The 20,130-nt window shown below is 32.9% G+C and overlaps 2 protein-coding genes across 3 annotated transcripts; both read right to left on the bottom strand.

Annotated features, from left to right (window-relative positions):
- Nucleotides 1–7,920: 7,920 nt before the first annotated feature.
- LOC122597763 lies at nucleotides 7,921–9,041 on the bottom strand. 2 transcript variants are annotated; one of them, XM_043770332.1, is made up of 4 exons: nucleotides 8,934–9,041; nucleotides 8,744–8,824; nucleotides 8,432–8,625; nucleotides 7,921–8,241 (listed from the first exon to the last, which is right to left on the bottom strand). In XM_043770332.1, the coding sequence occupies exons 2-4, from the start codon at nucleotides 8,784–8,786 to the stop codon at nucleotides 8,077–8,079; spliced, it is 402 nt and encodes a 133-aa protein (XP_043626267.1). In that variant the 5' UTR covers nucleotides 8,787–8,824; nucleotides 8,934–9,041; the 3' UTR covers nucleotides 7,921–8,076. The 2 variants fall into 2 exon arrangements, with proteins under 2 accessions (XP_043626267.1, XP_043626268.1); XM_043770333.1 differs by having other exon boundaries at nucleotides 8,943–9,035.
- A 1,769-nt stretch (nucleotides 9,042–10,810) lies between these two features.
- Nucleotides 10,811–14,463, bottom strand: LOC122597121 (zinc finger BED domain-containing protein RICESLEEPER 2-like). The gene is made up of 4 exons (XM_043769753.1): nucleotides 14,327–14,463; nucleotides 13,806–13,884; nucleotides 10,952–12,592; nucleotides 10,811–10,834 (listed from the first exon to the last, which is right to left on the bottom strand). The coding sequence occupies exons 1-4, from the start codon at nucleotides 14,461–14,463 to the stop codon at nucleotides 10,811–10,813; spliced, it is 1,881 nt and encodes a 626-aa protein (XP_043625688.1).
- Nucleotides 14,464–20,130: the final 5,667 nt, after the last annotated feature.

Below are 20,130 nucleotides of genomic sequence, written 5' to 3'. Positions count from 1 at the left end.
CGGTTAACAATTGAGAGAAGTCGTGGTCGAGATTTTGGGTTTCGTTTTGATATCGGCTAATAGAACCACCTCAATCGTTGTTTTGATTTGAAGAACCGCTGAAATCGTATTGTTGATTAACGGTTCGAGGAAGTTGAAACGGAAGTTGATTTCTTGGTGCTCGGTATGTTTTGGATGATTTTTTAGTGGGAATCATTTTGAAGAATTTATGTGAAAGAGATGAGATATATAGAGAGTAAGTTAAATTTTTTGTAGTGAAAATGAAAGTATATTGTGTTGTATATATAGTAAATAAGGATAGGGGTAAGTTTTGTAAAAAAAATTTTAAAAAAAGGTCACTTTGACCAAAAAAAACACGCTCCCAACATTCAAAAGTTCAGTCCCAACGTTCACTTGCATCGGCCAAAACTAGCCGATGAAACTTGCCAAACTTGCCAAGCCATGTGCTATAGTATAGCCGATTAGCCAATTCTTGCCGATGGTTTTTGCCGATGAAACAAGCCGACTACACCCTTGCCCCTAATGGTGTTTTATCAATATCAATATATAATCAATACAAACTCCAAGTATTTTTCGCCCTCCACTTTCTTTTGTTCATCGATCTTCAAAGTATATTGCAAACGTGAATAGTATAAGCGAGAAAGTACTACTTGGATAAAACAACGATATATATATATATATATACACTCCGGTGAGAACACTCTTAAAATAAGAACGGTGAGAACACCTTAAAAACATCATTTTGATGCATTAAAAGTCCATAAAACTAACATGGTGCATAACTAATTATTATTATTTAAGTGTTTAACAACACATTCATCTGTCAAAATCGAAATAATCATGTTTTTTATTTTGTGCCATTTTGGATGCATATTCATCAAAATGATGCATCCAACAAAAAACGTGATTTTTTCGATTTTGATGAATCAATGTGTTGTTAAACACTTAAATAATAATAATTAGTTATGCACTATGTCCGTTTTATGGACTTTTAATGCATCAAAATGATGATTTTAAGGTGTTCTCACCGTTCTTATTTTAAATCTGTTCTTATTTGATTGTCCCTATATATATATATATATATATATATATATTTGATATTGTCGGCATACATGTAGTTTTGAAAATTCTTAGCATAAACTATAATGCTTCGGTATTTTTATGAAACAAAAATATAGTTCGAAAACTTGCTATATCATTGCAGTACTCTATAATAAGATTAACTACGTTCGTGTAAAAATGTCAATAGCATGTTACACTTTGTAAAAAAAAAAAAAGTTGTGACATTAAAAGTGATATCTTAAGATCGATGGTGCAAGGCTTTTTACGTTTCATTTTGACCTTTTCTAAATGCAGGTTGACACTGTTATTCTTAGATATACACACTCTTGTTTTTCCTTTTCCAAATGCAAGTTAACACTGTTATTGTTTACATAGTAATCTCCCATTAAATCACAAGTTCTAGAGAATACATTTTTGTACAAAGTAACAAAATCCAGTTTAGTTCTTCATAAAGCATTAAAGTTAGTCGATGATACTATTTTTCATGAGCATACAATAATACTCAAAATGATGTGTTGAATCACTTTCTTACAACTTAAATTACATTCGATTAATGATGTGTTGAATCACTTTCTTACAACTTAAATTACATTCGATGTTGATTCTCTCGAGTTGAAACTAACATGACAATTATTACTACACAAAGAATTCGGCAAGGTGCACAAATGTTTGAAGCCTTGATGTCCGGTTGATTTAATTCAACTTAGCATCCATAGACGCGGGATGGTGGAGTCTAGGATCTATCCTTTTACAACATGGTATTTTTTTGAATAACAATGATGATTGGACTCAGCGGCATGCTTCTTCATCGTTCGGTAGAAATCGACCACATCACCAGCACGGTCAATGCAATACGTATATGTGTAATGACTACAGTATTCATAATGAGACTCAAAATTTCTTCAACTACGACCTTTTTTTAAATTATCACCGCAAGTGATATGTAATTATTGACCCTTGATCAAAATTGCTCTGTTTAACCCACATTTCGTTCATATTATGGGGCCCGAATGAATGCGAGATGTCAGATTTTCCATTGGGTTCATAGTATAGTGGTACAAGAGTCTTTCAATGATGGCTTTAGATCTAGGAGACCTGAGTTCGAATTCAAAAGGAACAAGGTTTTCCTCCAATTAATTTAATAGGGGTTTCTCCCCCATGTGGATTATTAGAGTGAGTAGAATTCTGACCTGGAAAATTCCAAGCTAAGGACAATCCAACTATTGTTTTAAAAAAAAATGAAAAGTAGAAACGAAATTAACGGATGACTTTCATGATAGAAAGACAACAGACTTCCTACTTCGTGATTCAATTAAATAAATATTCAATAAATATCCTGTATGATCCTAGTGATGTGGCAAACACACCATCAGTAAAACACCATGTAAATGCATATACCCCTTAATAAAAACAGATATTTTTGTATCTCAATTCCGTGAAATGATTAGCAGAGCTCACATGATCAGATCCAGGTGAAAGCTGCTTTGATGATAGTTTATGTATTCCTATTTTAATAACTAGTTGGTTCCCGCCCGCACACAGAGGCGGGAACAACTATTATTACAACCAAATCACATTGCTGCAAGTAATGATACAGCCTACTAAAGCATGTTTTTGTTAGTAACATTATTCATGTCAAATTAGTAGCTGATGCTATATTGAGGTGATTAAAAAAACAGTTTCAGCTCTTTACTTTCCTTTTGGCAGCTCTTGATTTCAGGTGACATTTGAATGCATATCTGAAAAGACTATCAAGGCAACAATAATAAGACTACAACTTCATTTCCAGCAATGATATCCCCATCACACCTGCATATAAATCATCAATAGTCATCTATGAACAGCAAGTGGATAAGGTTGTGAATTTGCATTGGAGCTTAGAATGATAGAAAGTTTATAGAATTTACACCATCAACTATGAAAAGTAACCGGATCATTATACTTCACAATTTATTTCTTAGGTAAAAACATATATACTAGTACTAAATCCTCTTCCCCAGGTATCCCCGATAAGGGAACCCTAGGAGAGCCGCCGACTCCAACTACCGTCCATGTACGATCCTATGAAGGAATTTTTAGGGGTGTCGTACTCACAAATAGATTTTGCATTAATGATCCATTTGCATTAAACAAACCTGCAAGAAGATGGGCGTCCAGAATCTAGAAGAGAACCGGTTATTTAGCTTCAGATAAAAAGGTAAAATGTGCTGAAAACCAAACATTAGCCATTCCTAATTGTTAGCACCCGCATGACCCACCCATTTAGACACCTCTTCCAAGAGCCATAAAAATCCAAGAGATCACCAGCAGCCTTTTAGCAGAGATGATACCTTTACACACAAAAGAATATGCTGAATTGCAAGTTCTGGGCTAAGAATCCGACTAAACTTGGTGACCTTTTCAGCAGCTGCAATCCATACGTCCGCATTATCCTGATGCAACCTCACAAAAGCTGGAACTAAATCCGTCCTGTCACAACCGAACAGCCATTAAAGCAGTTTACAATGAAAGAAATAGAAAGAATCCAGTCAAATACCAAAGTGATCACATTCACATAGCTCGTTCAACTAATTACCAAGTTTAATATCGATTAGCAAGTAGCTATGCCTCCACTATTGCTTTTCAATTTATAGGTACCTCCATTACCATTCCGATAAACCAACATCCCTACATTATATAAATCTCACTTCAAAATTTGTTAGTTATTGCCTATGTGGCATGCTCAAAAATGCAAGAAAGCCCAAAAATCATTACAATATTGCTCCTTAGAAGGTCTACGGATTAGTTACCTTTATAAGAAGTTCAAATTTTCGAAAACGGATTAGTTATGCTTTCAAGAAGTTCAAATTTTCGAAAATTTGAATATGTAACCGTTCGTGTATTGCTTGTGGCGGTTACTTCCTTGCATGTCAATGTCTATATAAGGCCACTTCCATTCAGTTTTAAGGCATTTCAAAACGTAAACACATAACAGATCAATTTTAGCATGGCTTCACTAAACCATGTTTCAATTAGAAATTTGCGTCCAAATAATAAGCCATGTACGATAACGGTTAGAATTTGCGGCTATAGAAGCAACCTCTATGTGGAGATGTTAATAACATAAGTAGTATTGAGATGATCCTGATGGACGAACATGTAAGTATTCATTGTTTGTGAATTTTTCTTTTTTTATTAGATTACTTTTTAACATAACTTTCTTTCGAATTTATAACTAGCTTTCTAACATTCTAATGTATAAACATTTACATTTTGACAGTTTGATAAAGTGGTTGTTGTTGCAACAATCAGTTTTATTCCAACCGACCAGTTATGGTATTCAATGGAATGTGTGAACTGTTCTCAAGAAGTTAAGTTGACCGATCTCTACATGGATGCAGTCGATATAATTGATGCTTTAAGGGACAACAAAATGTGGATTTGTTGTTCATGTAACAAGGAAGGAGTTCTCATCAATCCTAGGTATATATTTATATTTCATATTAAAACTCTATAATCATTAAGTTGTGGTAAAATTGTATCCTGTATGATCCTAATCAGTAAAACACCATTTCAGATAAGAGAAACATATATATCTTAAGATTGAATATGAGATTTTTACCCGAATCTATGAGCATGAACATGTTTGCGCATCAGGCTGGCCTTTGCTCTGTAACTCATTTTAGCTATAGGGGTTAGTCTAACCTGGTCAACTGTGGCTTTCTAGCCCTTTGTGATCTTTCACGGTATCTATTGAGCCTCGCAGATTCTTAGAGAGAACCAAGATGTTGAACAGAACACTTGGGTCATAGCTTCAGTCTTGCATTATCGTGCAACATGTAGTTAATTACTTAAATGGTCCGAAATTTTCTTGCATACTTGAATCCGAATTAAACTGACAGAGAAATCATGCTGCTTGGACTAGCATTGGCTTTTGCATAGTATGTCCTGCATATGTAACTAGAATTTTAACCCGCGCAATGCGCGGAATTATGCATATGCAGAGATATTTCCTGAAATGACATGAAGAAGGGAATTTGCAAGCCCAATTACTTGTTAATACAAATTAAAGATCATATACAAATGTAGCATATGAAGATATTCTATCGCGCATCAAGAGGTTTGAATGACAATTATTCTGAAAGAAAGACATCATAATCAATCCAACTTCTGTGTGAAAAATATAAAGTGGCATTCCTAAGCAAAAACAGACTAAACCTTGCAGATACTCGTATAACTTCATGTCCATGGTAAAGTTCAATCTGAACAAACGAATTAGAGACCAATGTGATCACCAGATGTCAAATATACAGTGACATTCCTAAGCAAAATCAGAGTAAACCTTGCAGATACTCATAACTTCATGTCCATGGCGAAGTTCAATCTGAACAAACGAATTAGAGAGCAACGTGATCAGCAGATGTCAACGCGTAGTCTCATGCCTTTTTCTTTGCTTAAAAAGATAATTGAAGAGAAACAATGAAATACAATATAGATGAAAGCAAAAAATAAGTAAAGCCATAAAGAAGGTAAATTAAATTTCAAGCAGTCGCTTGACTGAGCAGGTGCCTATTTCTTATCGGACTTGAACTTAGCAAGATAGCTATACGGCTATACTAATCTCCTTTCGTGCGGTCAATCAATACCCACAGTGAAATACAAAGTTTTGTTTCGGCTTAAGCGTGCAAGTTTAGTTGATTAGTAGTCAGTTGACTGTGACTTTTTGGGTCAAAAATATTCGTGCATTAATTCATGATTTCATAATGGTGTTTTTACAATTAACTATTATCCAATAGTAGTACTTGGTAGTTGCTAATAGGTGTAAGTTAAGTTCAGTACCCGGAAATCCAGAATTGCAAAGCATGTATAGTTAGATGCATTCCTATGTCATTTGACCTACTATTTAGATAAGCTTTTAAGTGTTTACCACATAGATTTGGGAAATCTTAAAGGGAAGTGCAGGACCCATTATGAATATATGTCTCACTACCTTTTGTTGAACAACTGTAATGAAGAAACTGAGTCTATGTATCTTTTGTTTTGAAGGCTCTTTTGAGATTTTTAACCATGTCACGAATATCGCAGGGAAGATAAGCCACACAGATAGTATGATTTGACTGCTTGAGTAACTTATAGTCTCCGTATAAATTAAATGCTTAGCGTATAATAATAGCTCATGTTAAACATCTACGCACACAAGTGAGTAAGTGACACAACAAAGGCATATGAAAACCATAATTTTGGTCACAAAGTAAACTTACTTATTAAAGAGTTAAAAATAACATCATGAAAAAATAACAATTCGGTGGATAAGCCATTACAAAATTGATAACACAATAATTTCCAAAGCCACTTAATTTGGTCCCAACTAAAAAGCTGCAGGATCCTCAAGCTGATAAGCTAGGAAGAGATATCCAATGCAGAGAAATTGTGCATTGCGAATTTCGTATGATAGCAGACACTTGATTAAGATAATACTTTGTAATGGAAACTTTTGCAAGGAAAAAAAATCACACCAAATGCTCTTGAACCAAGAAATAGAACATAATAAGAGTCAATATGGCAGCTGTTACAATCAATACTATCAACACCATATCCAAAATCAGCAGAACCCTGCCTAAAGCGAAGCAACATGGTAAACAAAATAACAAAATCACTCCGCCTTCCGTTGACGACACGACAGAAATCATTAGAATAATAGACATAGTGCAGGCAATAAGAGGAAGGAACTCACCTTGTTTTAAACTGGTAGTAAAAATCCCCAAAAATAGCGAAACGCTAATTTTCCCACAGGACTACAGGAGTAACTTAAACGGTTGAAGATGTAGATATTTTTCCATTTGCTGAAACTCATAAGCTTTATTATGATTTATTTCTATGAAATATAGAATGGAATAACAAATTAAGAAGAGGAAGAAAAGAAGCAGAGAAGGTAAAATGAGATGTAAGAATGGACACGTGTAGGAAAATCAATGGAGGAGTGACAGTACTCTCGCTCCCACCACCGACCAACAGGCTTTGTTGCTATATAATATGTGCACAAATGAAAACTTAAATCAGAGTAAAGGTATATGACTAGACTACATGAAATTTTAAACCTTCAGGTTTGAAAAGCATTGGGTTTATATCAAATCTGACCAACTTTCGTGATTATTATGATTAAGTTATCAGTCTGATGGTTTAAACATAAACCCAAAGGAACTCTCTACTTGAATCTAATAAATAATTGTGTTCAGATAAAAAAATAATTAGCCCTTTTGAACCAGCTACCCAACCCATCCGACCCGCCTGTTTTACCACATCCATTATTCCTATAAATATAGTCCTAAATTATCCTTTGATGATGTGATAATAAAAGAAAATGTTGATAATAGAATTCCAGTTCCTCATATTATAGGATACTTTTATAAACAAAACTCAGAATAGCAAAGCATTTGTAAAGATGATTGGGGGTACCCAAGTAATATAGATTTAAGCCTACAAAGTTTACGCTAAGGAAGCATTACACTTACTATAGAAAAAACTTGTGATAACAAATAACTTATTGATGCATATCATACAAATTAAATAATAACCAATAGATGAAATTTGTCATAAAAAGTAAAAGGACTAAAAACAACAGGAGGTTAGATTACCTGTAAACGGCTATATGTCATATTTGATTTCCAATGACAAGTCGATTCATAAAGTTAGTAGCGTCTTGCACCTTTTGTTTTCCCCAGACTCTACTCACCAAATCACACTATTTATCTTTACTAGGAATGCACCCATCAATTACCATCTCATTAAAGACACAAATGGCCTTGTAAAAATCATGTTTCTTACAAAAAAGACCAACCAGAGATTCAAAAATTTCAGCATCAACACAATGGAGAGATGTAACAAAAAAGAAATAGCAACACACATCCATAGCTGAAAATCCAGAAATTAGTCCTTGATAACAATAAACAACAAGACTTGACAACATAAGGTTTGAAGCTTAACAAAGTAAGTTTATCTTTGCCAACGACCAACTGACTTGAACCGCTTAAATTGTCATTCTTCCGGCACTGTTGAAATCAACTTTGGAACAATTTGAGAGTAAAATTCAAAATCCGGAGTGTACAGGGGGATAGAATCATCCCTTATTGTGGGGATCGACTCCGGCTTTGAGTTCAAGGACTCTCTGGCATTGAGCACTTCCTTCATTCTCTCACCAAACTGTGTACATTTGCACGACTATTAGATTGGAAAGGTATTACCAACAACAAAAAAACTTAAGCGCATATTCACCTTTAAAAAAGACTAAGTTGGGATATAATTTACGAAACACTCTATGTGGGGATTATGATTCCCACATCATACAGATATAAATCTTTTGAGTTGGAAATACACATTTATACAAACTTACCTTTGTAAATTTTCCAAAAAATTCCAAGTTCACGTCTGAGGCTTTATAGATTCCAGCGGAGCAGACCATATCCCCGATAAGAAAACCACCAGGCCCCTTCTTCCGTGGTTTCTCACATTGATTACATATCATTATACAAGAATCACAATCTTGGTCCAGATCAGAATCAACATCTTTGGCAACAGAATTGTAACCTATGGGAAACAGAATATAAAAAGAGTTTTTTGCACATAATGTTCATTGAATTCACAACGATCTTTATATCTGAAATTACAATATCAAATTATTACAAGTAAAAAAAAAATAAAATACCATCATCAGAACTGTTATGGGGCGGAGAGGATTGCAATGCCATTGTTACCAACTGGTTTAATTTTCTTCTCTACAGAGACTCTGCAATTAAGTTGTTGCAAAAGATATTATTAGTAAAATTAAGCATCGATCAATATATAACAAATAAATCAAAAACACAACAAATTGATAGACGAAAAAGAATACGTACAAAACATACAAGGGTGTGCGTAACGATTGTTGGAGAAAATACTCTTCGATTTTAATTGCAAATAATAATCTGCAGAAACCTAACCTCATCTTAATATTCTTCGATTTTAATTGGAAATAATATACTTCGGTCATTCAACTACTTTCAGCAGTACAAGAATGCTCCCTCTAGTTTGTATACTTTCTCACGTTTTATCCTCCCCCATTCAACTTTGGTCAAATCCATCCGGAACCCGTTGATTCTGAGTAAATCTTTTTAATAACATTGTCTTACTAGTTAATAACCCCGGGTTCAACCCGGGCTTTTTAATTAAAACTTTCAAAAATATATATATATATATATATATATATATATATATATATATATATAATGTATGTAATTTTTGTTATTTAATATTATAACTTGATATGAACATAATGAATCAACCAATACAATGATATATAAAATAATAATACTTATTTCGTTAATAAGAAATAAAAGGCATTTCATTACATTATATATATATATATATATATTTATATATTTTTTCAACTAAAACACTAGGAATTTTAAATAAGCATTAAAATGGGGTTCTTTTAAATATGACGTCATAAATAAGAAAAAAACCTTTTTAAACAATATGTGATATTGACACATAATAATCTTTCTAAAAATAATTTTAAAAAACAATCTTCTTTTATTATATATAATAAAGATAGTATGGGTCGGTTTAAACCTAAAAACCAAACCCGGTCCGATCTTTTTAGTTTTTAGAAAACCAAAACTGTTGGATTCAGTTTAGTTTGGTTCAGTTGCCGGTTTTTCGATTCATATGATGGTTGGCATGATTTGTTATATTGAATTTTGCCTATCCATAATCATTGTTCGGTGATTAGAATTATAACTATATTTTAGATCCGTGTCCAACATTGAATAGGGGACTTATGATATTATCAATATTAGTTATTCACATATTTAAGTCATAAAAGCTTATATGAAGATATAGGGTTCCAAGTGTTATACTTCGCAAGTTGTTGTGCAGTAATCACAAGTTTGTCACTGTTATTATTAGAGAGACATATTGATGGAATTGTTTACCATGAAGTGTAAAATAATGAAACTTTTACAAATCTTAATATAAATACTAATATAATTATATATTTAGATAATGACTATTAGGATTTTTTAATTTATAATTAAATTAATGATGACATAAGCGAGAGTCAATTTGATGAAATTGAACGATTTGATAGGTTAATAAGTCATTAGTTTTTGAAATAGTTTTATGTAAATAATATTTTATATGTTGAAATTTTTTTAATTAATTAAATAATTGAAAACTTTAAAAAAGTTCTCTGGAGTTGATGGCTAGAACTAAAAAGTGTAAATTATTGATGGTAAACAAAAAGGAGTAAATTAATGACTTTTTCTAATAAATATTAATATAATAATATATTTGTATTAAAATTATTAGGATTTTTAACTTATAGTTAAATTAAATGATGACATAAGCGAGAGTCAATTTAATGAAATTAAACGATTTGATTGATTAATAAGTTATTAGTTCAACTATTTTAGTAACATAAGATATTGAAACAAAATTTAAAAATTTAGTGGTATCTACAATGTTTTATTTTAATAGTTCATTATGTCACAAACTAGATATACACACTTTTTTTTACCTTAGTTGTAATGTTATTGTTTTAATTTTGTGAGGTATTGTGAATGAACATCACCACCATGGACTTCATTACCACTAAAACACTACAATTTAATTTATAAGAACTTCTTGGCTCATTGGATTTCCAGAAAGCCTACACATCGAGTTTCAATGTCCTCTCCATTCTTGGCTCTTCCAAATACAGTTGTAATTCTGACTTTTTGTTGGTTATGGTCTCTTAGCTTTGAAACTCATCGAAATTCTATAAAGTATAACACATAAAGAGTAATTCAATCGTTATTAGAAGTAAACATAAAACCTATAAAATTTATATTTAATATATATATATATATATATATATATAACAAATAAAAATTACCAAAAGTTTTGCTCTAACTCCATAGAGACGTCTTGTATCTCTGTTTGTTGCTTCATCAGCCTTGCTACTTGAAGTACTTGCATGATATGATGTTGTCGAGGAAGCATTACCGAAATATAACACATATTCAGCAAAAGTGGAACTCAATAACAAATCCACCTCACTATATTGACAATTGAGCTCTCCATAAATCTTTGTATAACCCCATTCAATAAAATGCAACTTATATCTTGGATCAAATACCACGGCTATGGCTAAAGTGAGACTAAAATCAGACCAATACTTCTTAAATTTTTCCATCATAGACGCTCCCATACGTCTCATATACTCATCCTTTGAACTCATACTATCATGCAAAGTAAAATAAACCATAAAAATGTGAGGATAGTATAAGTTTGCAGTAGGATATTTGGTACCCGAGAAAACATTAGTCACGTCATAAAAAACTGCAAGGAAAACACTAATCTTTTCAATAGTATCCCACTCATAAGCACCTGGACAACTTGTATAATTAGAATCACTTATTTCTAAATGGGTAAATGCCTTTCGGTAATAGAAGGCACTATCAAGCATTAGAAATGTAGAATTCCACCTAGTAGGACAATCTTGCCTTAACCCCCTTGTAGAACTCAAAGAAAGTAACTTAACACAATCCAAAAACTTTTGCTTTCTTACTTGTGATTTTGATCCTTTAACATACTTGATACTCTCTCTAACCTTCTCAACGGCTTGATCAATTTTCTTAAGCCCATCTTGCACAATCAAGTTTACAATATGTGCACAACATCTCATATGAAAAAACCTACCCTTAGAAACAAGTGGCGATTTTGTATCTAATTGATCACGTAATAGCTGAACGAAACGGTCATTAGAAGACGCATTATCTAAAGTGATACAAAATATCTTTTTTCCTAATCCCCATTCTTCTAAAATCAAAAACACTTTCGCATTTAAAGCAACACCAGAATGAGGTGGTGGCATATGAGAAAATGCCAAGACTCTTTTTTGCAAAACCCATTCGTTATTAATAAAATGCACTGTAATTGCTAAATAACCATCCGTATTAATTGAAGACCACAAATTTGAAGTTAAACATAACATTCCTGGTGATTCCATAAGCATACTTTTCATTTTTTCCTTTTCTAACTTATACATTTCAATTAAATCAGCTTCTAAAGTATTCCTAGTCATGGAATCAGCTTCAGGTTCCAAGTATTCAATCACATCTCTAACACCCTTATATTCAACAAATGACAAAGGTAATTTATGCCTAACGGTACAAGCTACAAGCAACTCACGCAAAGTCTTTTGATTAAATTTACGTGACCGTAAAGCCATGTCACTATTAAATAGCATTTGACCAACATCGCGATAATTTTTACCATAGCATCTATCTTTGTGCCGAAGAAGATTACCCGTACCTTGAATACTATCATATACGAAAACAGTATTACACTTTTTACAAGTACATTTCAGTTTGGTACTACCTAGTACTATACTATTCTGATCTTTTTCAAAGTAAGTCCAGACAACTGACCGTTCCTTACGTTTTCTCTTGCCTTTTCCTACTTCCTTATCCACAGACTCAACCTCTTCAACTTGTATATCCTCATTATTTTGAGAGTCAATTTCAGAATCCATCTACAAGAATTAAGAGCACAAATCGACTACACTTTGATAATATAAAAAGAATATACTGAATCGGTTGATATAAGTAGGTAAAAAGTAAACATGTCAATTACATATTAATAAACGAGTTAATATAAGTAAGTAAACAAATAGATTAAACAAAGTAGTAAAGAGCAATTGATACTGATCGAATTGTAGATTAAACAAATAGATTAAATAAATAGTAAAGAGCATTGATGATGGATCGATTAAACAAATAGATTAAAAGAATTGATACTGATCGATTGAAGAAATAAAACAAATAGATTGATAAATTTAAGTAAAGAAGTTACCAATTGATTGATGATGGATTGAAGAAGAATCGACTTGGATTAATGATGGATCGATCTTGGATTGGTGATGGATTGAAGAAGAAACCGTAAAAGGAGAGGGAGGGTTGGGACTTGGGAGTCTGGGACCTTGGACTCTTGGAGGCTGCGTATTAAAAAATAAGGGTATTTAGGGTTTCATAATTTAACATGGTATATATATATATATATATGCATTTCTTAACATGTCTTTAACAGGTTTAATAGATCCGGCCCTGTTAAGACACGAAAACATTTCGTCTCTTAACAGATCCGGATCTGTAAAGACACGAAACCTGTTAAGCATAAACACGAAACCTATTAAGAACAGGTCGTGTCATGTCGTGTTAACAGGTTTTGTGTCAAAATTGTCATCCTTAATAAGAAGCAACACAGACTGATAATTATTTTAATGGTATCCCTTCTCCCGAGAGCCTTAAAAACTGTTTTAGTGATTCGACTACTTGCTTCTATCAAAAGAAAGAAAATAATAACACAACATGAATTGAAGGTTTAGGCCTTTAGGAACCAAAATCAAGCAGCAAACTTCTATATAGTTACCAAACTATTTTCGACAACAGCTTGGATGTGCTTTTACTTTTTGATGTAGCTAGTGACTGGTGAAAAGACTATAAAGGCATTTTCACGGAAAAGGGAAAGATTTTGTGAAATTGTAGTAAGACTCTTTAGTTATGTTAGGAGCACGTGGTCAGTTTTGTCATGGCGGGTAACACAATATAAGAATTATACACAAAGTCTACACCAAACACTAAAAATAGATCATATGTGAGTCTTCTCAAATAATCATTTACAAAATGCAATTCCAAAGACACTTTACGACGTTTAGGAAAAGAAATAGCAAGAGAAAACAATGGTACCTTTTTGGTGCCTCCACGGGAAGTGACTTCAACAAATAGGCGATTCAAGTCTAGATCCATGCCCCCAACGATAGGAATCCTGCAACAAATAGTGTATAAAAAGAATATCATGCAACTCTAATTTTAACGTCTAAAAATAATAAATTTAAGGTGTTTGGCGTCATGTGCATTAAAAAGATACGAGTATTCAGTAATCAAAATTCAATAAATGTAACAAAACAGGTAATTTAAGTATAATGTTTGGATGGTCAAATTTTATAAACCTAAAATTCGGATAATAAGACATTTGACTATTTAACAAATATGACTATATACAAACTTAATTGCAAATATGACTGACCATTGTTTGCAGAAAAAGAAGTACGGAAAGTATAGTAGCAAAATCTTACTTGAACTTGGTCCCCATAGCTGCGTGGAATTTAAAAAATGTGTAATGAATTTATTTCTATGTGGCTATCCATATTCCCAACCTCTTTATTTAATCTCTTATTAAGGCTGTTCGGAGTGAGGGGATGAATTGCCCAACGCCGCCCCAACTGCCGCCTGCTACACCGCCCCGAGTGGCGGCAAACGCCAAAAAACTTTTCTGCCGATCAATATTGATCGCCCAAAAAATTTGAGTTTCCCCAAAATTATAGCCGTTGCAACGGCTATCCATACTTTCAACAAAGATATGACGCTGCGGGAAAGTTGGGTTTCAGCCCCATACAAAAGTGTACATCCGCCCTTCGACAGCTAGCAACCGGACAAACTGGTGACCTTTTCGACGAGTATTTGGAAATGTCGGAGAAGACTTCACGGGAGGTAGTTGAGAAGTTTTGTGGAGGTATAATTATATATATATGTATTTAACTTCTATTTACATATTTAGTATATATATATATATATATATATATATATTTATATATATTTATATATACAAGGTATACGCGAGTTGTATGAAGACGTATACTTATGAAGGCCTACTTGGAGTGATCTCCAACGTTTGTATGAGGTTCACGATGAAGTTCATGGACTCTCCGGCATGATAGGTAGTATTGACTGCCTGCATTGGGCGTGGGAAATGTGTCCCACAGCATGGCGGGGCACGCACACACGAGGTGATGTCGGACACCCGTCGTTGATGCTTTAGGCGATTGCATCTTATGATTTATGGATTTGGAACGCCTACTTTGGAAAACAAGGATCACACAACGACATAGTTTTTATAAAACTTGTGTTTATTATATACTAAGTATATATATGTTAAGTATATTTATATATACAATATATATACGTATTTATAAATATATATATATATATTTAAATTATATAACTTGTGTTTATTTATAACATATATTTTATTTAAGTTAGGTTCCTTTTACGCAGACGAGAAATTCTACAAGACTGGATACTACCTCACAGACGGTATATATCCTGAATACACCACGTTTGTCAAGAGTTTCACCGACCCATTTGATGAAAAAAGGCAATTGTTTAAGCGTAAGCAGGAGTCGGCACGCAAGGCTGTTGAGAGGGCGTTTGGTGTTTTAAAGAAGAGATGGAATGTTATAAAATATCCGGCACGCTATTGGAAAAAAGAAACTATGATTGATGTCATATATGCTTGTATTATCATGCATAACATGATCTTACAGGATGAAGACAGAGCTTTCTGCCAAGACTTCAACCCGAACGACCCTACGTTGGACCCGACATATTGGATGCAACAAACGCCGATTGAACAACGTATTGCAAAAGTGGCAGCCGTTCGAGACAGGGAAGTACACAATATGCTTAAAGCGGATTTGGTTGATCATCTATGGGCGAACAGGAGGCGTGGCGCAGAACAACCCGATGACAAGCCCGATTTCAACCTAAATGACTATGTTAGTGATGACGAGTAGTAGTTTATGTTTTTATGTTAAATAAAATGTGTGTAATGTAGTTTAGTTTTTACTTTAATGTAGTTTGTACTTTAATTTTTAGTTTAATTTTAGTTAAGTAATGTAATTTTTTTTTAATTTTAATGAAATTGTTAGTTGTATTTTAACTATATATATAGTATATTATTTAGAATTTATATTTATAAAACAAAAAAAAAATAAAAAAATGGAGGGGCTTCCCCAAAAAGGAGCCTCACTCCAAGAAAAAGTGAGGCAACCTTTGAAGAGAGCCTCCGCCACATGGCGGAAGTCGTCTCCTGATATGTTCATTTATATGCATATTCCCATATCGTTTCTAAGTCATTTTAAGCTTAATTATGTGCAAATTATATGTATATTCGATGCTTTGATGGTATTGTTAGTGATTTCAGGCTTAGAACAGGTACATGGGCTAGAAATAGCATTTGGAAGGATAAAAGATGCATTAGGATGATTCTTGGACGAGTACGAGCGAAGACGAGTTGAAAAATACAAGTTTTGCGAAGATTGGAAGCTTGTGCGGCGCACAAACTGAGCATGCGGCGCACAGAAAGTCGAGATTTTGGACAGGGAATTTGGTGATTGTTCCTGTGCGGCGCATAGCGGGTATGGAAAGTCTGAAATATGGAAATTTGAGGTTTTGTGCGGCGCATAGGGCTTTTGTGCCGCGCATAAATAAGATCGGCTGAAGGGTTTTTGATTTTTCACTATAAATACAAGACTATAACCCTCCCATTCGACACACAATCACTTCTAGTCGATTTTAGGGTTCTTTGGGGCTATTCTCAGCAGCTTTTTCGTCCATCAAGGTCTAAGGGTTGTTCGTGAGCTTCAAGGCATTCAGTTATCGATTTTCTTAGCGTTTACTTATTTTCTACACATTGGTACAATATGTTATTCTATATTTTTACTCTTTGTGCTTTGTTTTTTATTATGAGTAGCTAAATAATTCGTCATCCACTAAGATGAAGTGATACATTGAATAATGGTTGCATAAATCTTTTAAATTCAAGTTGATTTGATTTAACGTTGTGTCGTAATCTTAGCTTATTAATTCTTTGTTATTTAACTCTCAATTGCGGATAGTTTTTGCATAATTTCAGTGGTAACTAGGTTGTGTAGAAGTTATTTTGATTGCTTGGTTAGAAGCAATTGTTTCTATGACGAGTACGGTAGAAAGTAATTGATAGTTAATAAGGGTTAACGGGTTAATGGTTGGGTACAATCAATAGACACAATTGTTATCTAAATAACCAAAACAATTAATTGGCTAGGAAAGTTATGAAAGGCGTCTTGGGGTACCGGTCTTAGTAATGGAACTAGTTAATTAAGGGAATTGATAAAGTAATGAACTTGACGGGTACGGAGTGAGTCTTTGTTTAGTTCTCGGTTATAAAATCAACATAATTGAATTGGTTCTTTAAATATATGCAACCTAAATAATGTGTATCATGGAGTCGAAGTGAATGATCTTCTCATCCTATTTGATTTAAAACAATTCTCTTTTCGATAAATTCTACGGAATTTCTAACTCTTTCAATCAACTAACTTTCAATTTAAAATCAAGATGACGTGGTGTCTTTAAAAACAAACTCTTTCTAAATTACTTAAAACTCGCTAGCTCTTATTAGTCTCCGTGGAACGAACCTTTAGTTACTTTAATCTATATTGCATATGAACGGATCCACTGCCCGATTATGTGTGGTATTCGATTCGGAGTATTTATAGGATTTTAATTTAACTAGATTTTCACACATCACCCCCTTTGGGGAGCCCCCTTTATCCCTCCACTCCTCATAGCCTAATGTACTCTTGTATTATGGCCTATATATAATGGCTTGTATATTTGATTGATAGATGAATGGAAATGGAAAATTTTTCTCCTATGTTATCTTGTTATTAGGCAGATGTTTTACAACACGTTATCAACACGGTTGCTTTACAAAGAAGATCTAATAATACAAAGAGGTGACCATATCGAGTCTTCAGGTTTGATGATCTTAAGTTGCTATCTTCACTTCGATCATCATTGCGGTAAAAACTTTTGTCCATAAAGTTCAATAAATTAATTAATTGTTATTCTATATGATTATTTTGAACACCATCGTATTAGACTTGCATGCATGAGTTTAGTATTCCAACTACATATATGCTCTTTTTAAAGGCGTCTGGTATCTCAACCAGACTTTTGATATCGCTGCAAATAGTGGTGTTTTGTCCATATCTAACTATTTGCAGCGATTACTGACATGGGGTCCGCTATTACTTTGTCAGATTTGCCATTAGACACAGGGGGCCCACACTATTTGCAGCGACTATCGCTGCAAATAGTAGTTATGGTCGAGATACCAAAAAACAATGGTGGGGATACGGACTGCGTTTTTAAATCATGTTCATATCACGCACAAACATTTATGTCACATATAGTACTATCTTAATATAATACCACCGTCAATGTCAAGGTACCATCTACATATTATTTGTTAACTAAAATCTTCATGGAAATATACATATCTAAACGTTGGTCACTAATCTCTCTTTCAAACTTTGATGCATGTATCATGTATGTGGCCTTCGTTTATATTAATTTTTAATAACTTGATATGTGTAGACTATCACCTTAAACCATTTTCTGATGAGACTGCAAGAAAATTGATAGTCAATCAGATAAAATAAGATTGCATAAATTTCTTTGAGAGTTTAATTAATCTAATCGTAAATGATCAATTATATATTAATTAGATGACTATACATCACTATCAAGTTGTCACTGGTGTTTTAACTTTTCCTTGGTCTAGAAATTTGTTAAGATATGTGTTTAAACTTGCTTCATCTTTTTCGTGACTTAAAAGGCTAATAAGAAAAAAAAAAAATAAAAAAATTGAAGATGAATCATGAGAATTGTCTTGAGGATGACTAACCAATTAAGAAATTAATTGTTTTAATAATTTGATAACTGTTAATATTGCTTTGAGTATTTGGGATTGAATGAGTATTTTAATTGTATCTAAAAAATGAATTCTAAAGGTTTTAGATTTAATTCTTTAATTACTTCTAATATATTTTGTAACTGATGATAATTAATTAGCTGGTGTTTATAGAATTGATGACTCATTGAAAAATGTATCTGCTCTTTTGTTTAATCCACCAGGAGTGTCGATCTAATTTTTTACATATAATAATAACTTGCTTTTGGCTATATATTTATGAATTATGAATAAAAATATACATTCCTTGTGGCAAATCATTTCATTAATACATACAAGGCAATTTGTTTGCATATCCTTTAGCCAAAGTGTTTAGTTTTAGTATATGTTAATATTCCGGTTAAAAACTAATATCAGTTTATATGTGAAGAGTTGTTAAATGTTGGATGACTATTTGTTGACACATGGACATAAGCTGAAGCTCCATTAATAATGATATTTGTGATATGTTATTTTAGGATCATATCAAGTTTATTTAACAACTAATCCTAATATCCATACGATGTACGATAGCTATATAGATTGTATCATAAAAAAAATTCAAATATGCCATATAAATTATTCATGAATGTGAAATAAATTGTGGTTAAAGTTATTGAAGTAAAATTATACTATAATAAACAAGTTTTAGTAGTATAATATATGTTTATTTAAAGTTTTCGATTTACCTTAAATTTTTCCAATCACATAAAATTCGGAACTTGTAAACATATTGTTATTTCAACCATTGAGCTAAAGCTCAACGACTCAAAACTTTTTCATTGACCTTTTTAAAATGGTGTGTAATTTCTAATTACAGAATCTTAGTTATGACATCAAGAACAAGAGGGTAAGATACTCCAAAATTATTGACCATTGATCAAATTTGCTTTGTTTAACCCACTTTTTCGTTCACATTATGGGGCCCGGCTGAATGCGAGATGTCAGATTTATGACACAAAATGAAAATAAAAACGAAATTAACGGATGACTTTCATGAAACAACAGACTTCCTACTTTGTGATTCAATTAAATACATATAAAATATTCATAAATATCCTGTATGATCCTAATCAGTAAAACACCATTTCAGATAAGAGAAACATATATATCTTAAGATTGAATATGAGATTTTTACCCGAATCTATGAGCATGAATATGTTTGCGCATCAGGCTGGCCTTTGCTCTGTAACTCATTTTAGCTATAGGGGAGTCTAACCTGGTCAACTGTGGCTTTCTAGCCCTTTGTGATCTTTCATGGTGTCTATTGAGCCTCGCAGATTCTTAGAGAGAACCAAGATGTTGAACAGAACACTTGGGTCATAGCTTCAGTCTTGCATTATCGTGCAACATGTAGTTAATTACTTAAATGGTCCGAAATTTTCTTGCATACTTGAATCCGAATTAAACTGACAGAGAAATCATGCTGCTTGGACTAGCATTGGCTTTTGCATA

Source organism: Erigeron canadensis, chromosome 4 (genome assembly GCF_010389155.1).
Source record: "Erigeron canadensis isolate Cc75 chromosome 4, C_canadensis_v1, whole genome shotgun sequence".
Lineage (NCBI taxonomy): Eukaryota > Viridiplantae > Streptophyta > Magnoliopsida > Asterales > Asteraceae > Erigeron > Erigeron canadensis.
This window is presented reverse-complemented; position numbering and strand designations above follow the sequence as displayed.

Coding starts and splice junctions, on each gene's coding strand:
- LOC122597121 (XM_043769753.1), bottom strand. CDS start 14,463: ATGGATAGCCGTTGCAACGGCTATAATTTTGGGGAAACTCAAATTTTT. Junction 13,885..14,326: donor GGCAGTTGGGGCGGCGTTGG/GCAATTCATCCC, acceptor TATTTGTTGCAG/GATTCCTATCGTTGGGGGCA. Junction 10,835..10,951: donor GAGTTAGAGCAAAACTTTTG/GTAATTTTTATT, acceptor TATACTTTATAG/AATTTCGATGAGTTTCAAAG.
- LOC122597763 (XM_043770332.1), bottom strand. CDS start 8,786: ATGGCATTGCAATCCTCTCCGCCCCATAACAGTTCTGATGATG. Junction 8,626..8,743: donor CCATAACAGTTCTGATGATG/GTATTTTATTTT, acceptor TGTTTCCCATAG/GTTACAATTCTGTTGCCAAA. Junction 8,242..8,431: donor TTTTTGGAAAATTTACAAAG/GTAAGTTTGTAT, acceptor AAATGTACACAG/TTTGGTGAGAGAATGAAGGA.